At 43.0% G+C, this 9108-nt stretch overlaps 1 protein-coding gene across 1 annotated transcript in view; it reads left to right on the forward strand.

Moving 5' to 3' along the window:
* Nucleotides 1–8724, forward strand: part of LOC138777119 (sodium/hydrogen exchanger 6-like) — a gene marked incomplete at its 3' end in the record, with an annotated part of 29364 nt that extends 20640 nt beyond the window's left edge. The window contains exons 9-15 of the mRNA XM_069956229.1: nucleotides 341–429; nucleotides 2342–2455; nucleotides 2932–3043; nucleotides 3648–3801; nucleotides 5599–5629; nucleotides 7598–7677; nucleotides 8619–8724. Coding sequence (XP_069812330.1) covers nucleotides 341–429; nucleotides 2342–2455; nucleotides 2932–3043; nucleotides 3648–3801; nucleotides 5599–5629; nucleotides 7598–7677; nucleotides 8619–8724 — 686 coding nt within the window. The remainder of the gene's footprint in view (nucleotides 1–340; nucleotides 430–2341; nucleotides 2456–2931; nucleotides 3044–3647; nucleotides 3802–5598; nucleotides 5630–7597; nucleotides 7678–8618) is intronic.
* Nucleotides 8725–9108: the final 384 nt, after the last annotated feature.

Here is a 9108-nt window from a genome sequence, read left to right on the forward strand (position 1 = left end):
AGGATACCTTATTCAATGATGGCCATTCATGGTGATGGTTCATTATGTCTGCAGCGTAGATGTCACATCTATGATGGAAATAATGAAAAGGTTCCTTAGCGTATATAAAAAGTGTGAAGGAGATTTATCTTATTCACACCGCTTTTTTTTTTTAATTTATTTTGATAAAATAAGTTTTGGTGTAAAAAAGCTTGAAATTATGATGCAAGCTGCCCTGCTGTCTTTGTTTTTTCCCTCTGATCATGTTTCGTTGGTCTTAGTTTGGTCATTGTAATCATTTACCCTTGTATAATGCTTCATGCCATAGGCTTAATGGATTTCATTTCTGATTTTATTGCAGGAGTTGTGGCGGTGCTGTTTTGTGGCATTACTCAGGCACATTACACCTATAATAATCTGTCCACAGAATCACAGATTCGTACAAAACAGGTATTCTGCCATGTTATATTGTAAATCTGTACTTTTGTGTGTTAATTAAATTTTATTTTTAAATTACCTTTTTTTGTTTGAAATATATATATATATATATATATATATATATATATATATATATATATATATATATATATGGGCAGATATATATATGGGCAGATGTTTAAAGGGAACCAATCACCTCAAAAACGCATATATAGCTTTTTAAATGTGCTGTTAGAGCCCACAGCACACTTTCCATACATGTTTTTATATACTCCCTGCCTCCCTTGTGTAATCCATAAAGTAACTTTATAAAACTGGCGCCCGGAATGCAAATTACCTCAGGTAGTCACCTGGGCTGTGTTCGGCTAGATGATAGTCAAGGTCAGTCCGGGTCCCCTGGGTGTTCTTCGGCGGTAATCACGCCCCTCTGGGCGTGATTCAAATCACCCAGTAGCTCCGACGTCACTCGGGAGCACAACGTCTGCGCACCTACGTTTTTATGCCGCCGCGCATGCGCAGTACAGCCGCTTCCATTCAGGCTGTACTGCGCCTGTGCAGAATAGCCTCAAACTCAGTGTGAGCCGGAGTTCAAGGCTATTCTGCACAGGCGCAGTACAGCCAGAATGGGAGCGGCTGTACTGCGCATGCGCGGCGGCGAAGAACGTAGGCGCGCCCACATCATGCACGACGCACTCCCGAGTGATGTCAGAGCTACTGGGTGATTTGAATCACGCCCAAAGGGGCGTGATTACCGCCGAAGAACGCCCAGTGGACCCGGAGTGACCGTGACTACCATCTAACCGAACACCGCCCAGGTGACTACCTGAGGTAATTTGCATACCGGGCGCCAGTTTTATAAAGTTACTTTATGGATTACACAGGGAGGCAGGGAGTATATAGAAACATGTATGAAAAGTGTGCTGTGTGCTCTAACGGCACATTTGAAAAGCTATATATGCATTTTTGAGGTGATTGGTTCCCTTTAAATGATGTTATAAATGGTCCAGAATTCTGGCATGATTTGCATAAAAAAATGATAATAATTTTACATTTTACACACTACTTTAGGCACCTTTCTCCATTGTCTAACAGAAGGCATATGTCTTGAAGGGGAACAATCAGCAGGTTAGATGAATTTAACCTGGTGATAGCCCCTTATAGTGCCCAGGACACTTAAGAGCAGACGTGTCAAACTCAGGCCCTTCAGCTGTTTTAAAACTACAATTCCCATCATGCCTGGACAGCATAAGCTAAAGCTTTGACTGTCCAGGCATGATGGGACTTGTAGTTTTGCAACAGCTGGAGGTCCTAAATTTGGCATCCCTGCTTAAGAGGAAGGTATGTGTCTTACCTTCCTTCTCGGCAGCGGTCGCTTGCTGTTAGTTGGCCAGGAGCACTGTCCCACAGGCTGGATGGTGCTGTGGGGGTGGGGCAGTGCACCTGGCCGAAGAGTACACCGACTTACAGTGCGGGACCGGTGACAAGGAGTAGGGTAAGACACATACCTTCCTCCTCAGCGTCCCCGGTGCTATAGTGGGCTATCAGCAGGTAAGGTTTGTCTAACCTGCTGATAGTTCCCCTTTAAGGTGTGTCAAAAATGTGCAAGGTTCTAGTGCATATTTTCCAGTGTATGGAAAGCCTTCTGAGAGCTCACTGTCTTAAAGCCCTCTTTGGTAAACCGTCCCTTTTAGTTCTCTTTCTTCTTCTAGTTCTCTTCTAACAGTCCATAGACATAAGATGGTAAGCAGATACCACCAAGACTGACTGTCTAGATTTTAATGTTCGGCTAGGTGGCTCTGATATTCCCTCATCTTCTGGACAGTCACAGGCCTCTTCTGGATTTGTTCTGTTCTATAGAAACATTACATGATGAGAATGTCGTTCTTGTTCCACACTAATCGCTTTCTCTTGTTTTTCTTCTCAGCTGTTTGAGCTTTTGAATTTTTTGGCAGAAAATTTCATTTTCTCCTACATGGGTCTCACACTCTTCACGTTTCAGAATCACAGCTTCAATGCCACATTTATATTGGGAACTTTTGTATCCTTTCCTAAAATATACATCGAAATTATACAGATTGGATTCTTATTTCTTGATGGCCATCACTATCTGGCTTCCTGCACTCCGGCTCATCAGCTGATTGGAGGGTCCTCGGCAAATGTGTGATCAGTGTGGCCTCTATATATCCTACTATACACTGCCATTCACTGGGTAGCGGCTGCTTCTGGTGTTGAAGTAAACAGGATGAGCTGTGACACCAGGTACAGCTGTTACCCAGTGTGAGGCACTGTTAATGGAGTGAAGGAAATACTACTTTATTGTGTATAAAACCCTTGAAGAGTTATCCCCTTGTGAAATTCTTAGAAGTGAAAACAAAATAAGACTCAGTGAAACAACATCCAAAGGATATATAAAGGATTTCTTATCATTTATAAGACCACTACTGCACTTTTATAATACTGGGACCAGTTTATCTGTAGACTCTAGCTCCAATGTCCTTAATGGTAACCATACAGATTGCAGTGTTCCTTGGAAGAGCAGCTAATATTTATCCACTTTCATTCTTACTAAACCTGGGGAGAAGAAACAAGATTAGCCCCAACTTCCAACACATGATGATGTTTGCAGGTATGGCGGCTTACTTAGACAGTATTAATAAAGCAAAGAAAAGGGTTAATTTTCTGTAGCCTCTCAAAAGTAAATCCTACAGACCCATATTATCCCAATGCTTTCATTCATTTAAAGGAGGAGTCCGGGGATTTTGAAAATCTGTCTGGGGCGGAGGGGAATTCGACAGCAAGTATGAACTTGCCTCTCCCTGTGTGGTGGGAGCAGCCTCGGAACCCCCTTTGGGCTCTGGGATCGCTGGGGTGTACACTTCATGACCCGGCTGAATGACTGGCCGCTCAGCCAGTCAGTGACTGGGGCAAGACGCTGCTTCAGTCACTGGCTGAGCAGTCAGTCCATCAGCCGAGACAGGCCTTTTCCTCTGAGACATGGTGTCATCACAACTTGCAGGAAAACCCCTTCCGATGGGGGTCCCAAGGCCGGTCCCGCTACTCACTGCTGGCACGGCAAGAGGTAAGTGCCTACTCATTATCTGCTGGCTGGTTGAAATTTCCGGACTTCTCCTTTAACTTTAGAATGACATGCTCTTTACACACTGGACACATATGATATGAATTGGTAGTTGTTGTTTTTTCATTTGTTCCCCCCCTCCCCCATTTTTCAGGTTTACGTGGAGCAATGGCCTTTGCCCTGGCTATTCGAGACACTGCCACCTATGCTAGACAGACAATGTTCTCAACCACCCTTCTTATAGTGTTTTTCACTGTGTGGGTGTTTGGAGGAGGAACGACCGCAATGTTATCATGCTTACATATCAGGTATGGAGATTTGATTGTCTTTAAAGGGGTTATCCAGCGCTACAAAAACACTGCCACTTTTCCCCCTACTGTTGTCTCCAGTTCAGGTGCGGTTTGCAATTAAGCTCCATTTACTTCAATGGAACTGAGTTTCAAAACCCCACCCAAACTGGAGACAACAGTAGGGGGAAAGTGGCCATGTTTTTGTAGTGCTGGATAACCCCTTTAACAAACATTTCTGTACTTCCTGGCATTTGGTAATGGGTTCTGTGCCCCAGTGTCAGTGTGTCTGATGTATATTAGTTTAATTTACCTGCAGACTGTACATTTGAATATGAGATGCTAGGAGGTAACTAGAACTACTGCAGTCCTTTACTAACTCCCTGCTGATGTCAGCTGCAGGCACAGTTAGAGAGAGAGCGCTAACGTAACATATCTTGTAGCCTAAGACAGACCAGTGAATACAGCTGTTGGGCAGTCTCTACAGTTGTGTGGTAGTCAGTGGTCCTACGTACGGGCTGGTGTTTGAAGAGCATATGAGTATCATAAAACTAGGTGCTGACTAGCATTTATAGTAATTGTGACAATATGACTAAAAACTTTGACACAGTTCCCTATAAAGAACTGATGGAGGAGTTAGTGAAAAGTGGACTTATTCCCTAGATATTTTAGTGGATTTGTGGTTGGCTGCAGGATAGATATCAGAAGGTTATTGTTAATGGTGTATTATCCAATGTTTCCGAATGTAAAATAAAGCACTTTTGCAGGAGGAATCCCCTAAGTTTCACATTGGCAGTTCTGTGTTGGTGAAGACTTCAGGAGAGAAGGATTTAGGGGAAGTGATTTCTAACAGCCTTAAAATGAGTCACCAGTGCAACCAGGTGGTGGGGAAGGCAAATAGAAGAAGGAGATTGTGATCCCGCTGTATAGAGCTCTGGTGAGATCACGTCTGGAATAATGTGTCCACTTCTGGAGACCTCACCTACAAAAAGATATTTATAAAATAGAACAGGTCCAAAGACAGTCCACAAAATGGTGGAGGATGTCAGGCATAAACCATATCAGGAAAGAAGGAAAAGAAGGGAAAGGGGGGACATGATCCAAACCTTTAATATGTTAAAGAACTTAATAAGATTCAAAGGAAAGTGTATTTAATATAAAACTGAACTTAAGAACAAGAGTACACAGTGAGAGATTAGTTTGGGAAAGGATAAGTAGCAACATGACAACATATTACTTTACTGAAAGAGTAGTAAAAGGGCAGACTAGATGGACCAAGTGGTCTTTTTGTGCCGACAATCTATGTTTCTAATTGTACCCATGCGAGCACACAACTATCCATATGACCTTCCTTCTTTTTTTTCACTACCATAAACAAGATTGATTCTCCATGATGGAAAAGAATTATTTCTATTATTTAATTCACCGCCATACTGTTTATAAGCCATGATTACATAAATGTAGGGATCTAGGTGCTAAATAACGTGAATAATGTATTTTTATGAATCAACCACTAGATGTCACTTCACCGCTTTCACCAGCATATCTGCACTCTTATAACAAAACCAGGAACAGATCGGATCCCTTACTGGATCCCCCAATAAAGTAGTCCTAATACCTGCAGACTGCCCGATCCGTGTTCCTTGAGACAGGTGCTGCATGTACGAGCCTATACTCATTGCTTTAGCCGCTGTCCCTAAGATGTTTCTTATAACTATGACTATGTCAGGTTGGAGGTAGGGTAGGATGTTTGTCTGATGCTGGCCTGGGGGTGGTCTTTATTATACCTATATAACTATGCCTTATTCTCATTTGCAGAGTGGGAGTGGACACAGACCTCGACCAAATGGTAAATATCATTTTTCATGTTACTTAAAATCTTAAGTGTGGAAGTTTTTTTTCCATATCCTTGGAATGACGTCTATTGGATGTACAGTATATATTATTTTTGGTACACTTCTGCATATACAGAATTTTACACAAATTGCTACAAAAAGGCTTTTTACCTCTCTGGTGTCTGCTCAGCATGCCCAGTGTGCCAGAGATCTGTAAAAGGTTCCAGAATATCAAAGCAGGAGATACAGACTGTCCTTAGGTTTGAAATCTCTGCCAGATCCAACACATATAAGCATAGCGCTAAATCAGTAGGATCTAGTATGCTTTTCTCTAGGTCTGTAGGGAATAATACAGGAGCCTTGCTACTAGTATGAACACCCCTTCCCCCCCCCCCCCCCTTGCTCCTCATGTCCATTCTGGAAGCAGAAGTCTAAAAATCATAGTGACATCCATTGCCATGTCTACTGGGATCTGTGATCATAGGTGTGTGACTTATAATGTTCTACGATGTCTGAATGTATTTAACGCTGAAAAAGTGACACAGTTAAAGGTTATATTAAAAAAAAGCCAATAAAGTAATATGTAGAAGTAGATATTTTGGATAGTGACATATTGCTTCCATGAAAACATCAGACTTTTTCCCCTTTGGTAGTACCAGGAGCAGAGGTTACCATAGTGGGGGTAGCTTGGTTGCTGCTCTGGATGCCTTGTGGTGGTACTGTTACTAGGTGTCTGCTCCTTAGCAGCCCTGCGGTGTCCTGTCAGGGTCCCCGGCAATGCAGCACAGTCAGCTATAATGGATCCTCCCGCAGCATCACTACACTCTCTCATTTCCACCCAAGCTATCACACTCCAATCTTCGAGTACTTATCAGCTGCTGTATGTCCTACATGAAGTGGTGTTTTCTTTTCAGTCCGACAGTGCACTCTGCTGCCACCTCTGTCTGAGACAGTAACTGTCTCGGACAGAGGTGGCAGCAGAGAGCACTGTGTCGGACTAAAAAGAAAACACCACTTTATGCAGAACATACAGCAGCTGATAAGTATGGGAAGACTTAGATTTTAAATTTTTGCAGAAATCAATAATACAGGCGATTTTAAGAAACTTTGTCATTGGGTTTATTAGGCAAATATGCCATTATCTGCATTTAAAAAGACTTTTCCCATTCCCCCCCCTCCCCCCTCCCTCCTCTCTTATTCACTGCTCATTATCAGGAAATCACGTCTTGTTGTAGCAGACATGCCCCTGTCTGTTCTATGGAGAGGGGAGGGGGGAGGAGGGAGATTAGTCGGCAGCAGAGTGCAGAGAACAAAGGATTACACAGTTGGAGCTGTGTGAAGGCCAGTGTTCAGAGGTCAGAAAGGTCAGTGCTGACTTCAGAGGAGATTAGCCCAGTGATGTAGCTGTAAATTAACTTTTTTTTGTAGTGTATCAAGCTGAAAGGAATAGTAATAATATACAAGAGAAGATTACAGAAAGCATAGAATGCTACTGTAAACCAAAATCACCATTGTTTGTGATGTAATGCCGCAGCAATGCAAACAGACCACGCGGCTTCATGTGTTTGCGTAGGCGGCTCTCCTGATTGACCGACATTGCGCCCCCATGTTCCTTTATGATCAAATAACATGGGAGAAGAAAAACAGTGTAATCTGATAGGGATTACCATCGTACATATCAATTTATCTGCAGATTCCTGGAAACTTCCAGCCAACAGCTGTAGGAAGGGGGGCAGACTGCTCTGTCTGTGTAAAGTGGAAACATGTCTCTAGAAGAATCCTAAAAATGTTTAAAACTTTAAATATAGGAATCTGAAGCTTAAAAAAAAGCGTATCGGTGTCTAATCTGTATATATATGTTACAGCCATCATGTATGATAAGCTGGAGCAGAGTCCCTAAGGATTTATGGCGGGTGCCCGTTCTTCTGCATGAAGCACCACAACGCGGGTTTGAGGTTATTTTAACCCTTTTGTCTCTCCAGGGAGTTCCGGAGAATGAGCGGAGGAGTACCAAAGCGGAGAGTGCCTGGATTTTTAGACTCTGGTACAACTTTGATCACAAGTATCCTTTGTTTTGTGGTTTGCTTTCACTGATTTATTTCTTACTTATATATGGTCATATAGAACTCTTTATATAATTGCTCTTCACACATCTAGTCAGGATTCATAGTGTTAATAAAAAGGGGCTTCTATTAGACTACAAGTGAGCTGCTTTCTGGGAACCTGCTTAGTTGTGGGGCACTATTAATAGTTGGCACTCCCTATTAACCCTACAAACATAAATAGCATGTATTTGTCACTTAAAGGGGTTGTCCCATCTCCCTACATTCTGCTCAGGTACACCTTTTCTCTTAATGGTTCAGCGTGGAGGGAGCAAGGTCGAGACTCTGCACTGCTCTGTCTCCCTCTGGCATTACCCATGCCTCCGGGGATAATCCAAGCCTGAAGACTTGTGGGATGTCAGAGGGAGACCTAAGTGGTAAAAACATACTTACCTGGTCCCATCGGCCAGTCCCGCTGCATAGCTGATGGGGGTGGTCGGGATCTTAGGCGACCGCTGTTAACATGAGAAAAAGGGACCAGACTTTAAAAAGAAATTTTGCTAATGCATTGCATTTGCAAAGACCCCTTTAACAAATGTGACATGTCGCAGACACATGGTAAAAGTTTCTGACCCTGACTGATCATTAGTACGAGCTGGGAGAAGTGCACGTCTGTGTGCTTCACTTTATCCGCTCACCATCCAGTTGCACTCGTTGGGCTCCACAGACTTATAATGGAGTGTGTCTAGTGCAGCAGGATGGGGATCACAAGGAGCCTAGGAGAGAAGCAAATTGCCTCAAGCTTACCCCCCGGGCTGGGGTCTAAACAATCAGACTCCGACCAATCAAAACTTTTAAGATTGATTTTGAGGAGATGACCAATAATGTACCAGTGCAGTTCCATTGTTGTTCTTTTGTCTTCCATAATATATCTCTCTGCAGTTTCTCTTAACATTTGTAGCTATCTGAAACCTTTGCTAACACACAGCGGCCCTCCTCTCACGGCTACACTTCCCAGTTGTTGTGGCCCAGTTGCAAGATGCCTGACAAGTCCTCAAGCCTATGAGGTAAGATGGTGACCTGTGAGAAGATATAGAGAGAATAGTCATCAGATCTCTTATGTGAAAGTGTACCTGTAGTGACGGCCCAGCATCGGCGATCTCCTGGCTGAATCCGGAAGGTCGTATCCATGGATGCGAACACACAATGAGACCGTAATGCGTGTTGACCCTATTCCTATTCCATTAAGGGTCATTCATATGTTGTATCCAATGATACCCCAACTTCTGGCTTTAAGAGAGGGAAATCTCATTTGATTTGCAGCGGGCCGTTCATGACATGTACACTTTAAGAGTTTGTGCTATAGACATTTTATAGTACAGTCCACCCTCAGTTTTATTAGGGACACTGCTATATAGATCACAAGGATTATTATTTAACGTACTTATCAT

The sequence above is a fragment of the Dendropsophus ebraccatus genome, unplaced genomic scaffold (assembly GCF_027789765.1).
Source record: "Dendropsophus ebraccatus isolate aDenEbr1 unplaced genomic scaffold, aDenEbr1.pat pat_scaffold_500_ctg1, whole genome shotgun sequence".
NCBI classification, from domain to species: domain Eukaryota; kingdom Metazoa; phylum Chordata; class Amphibia; order Anura; family Hylidae; genus Dendropsophus; species Dendropsophus ebraccatus.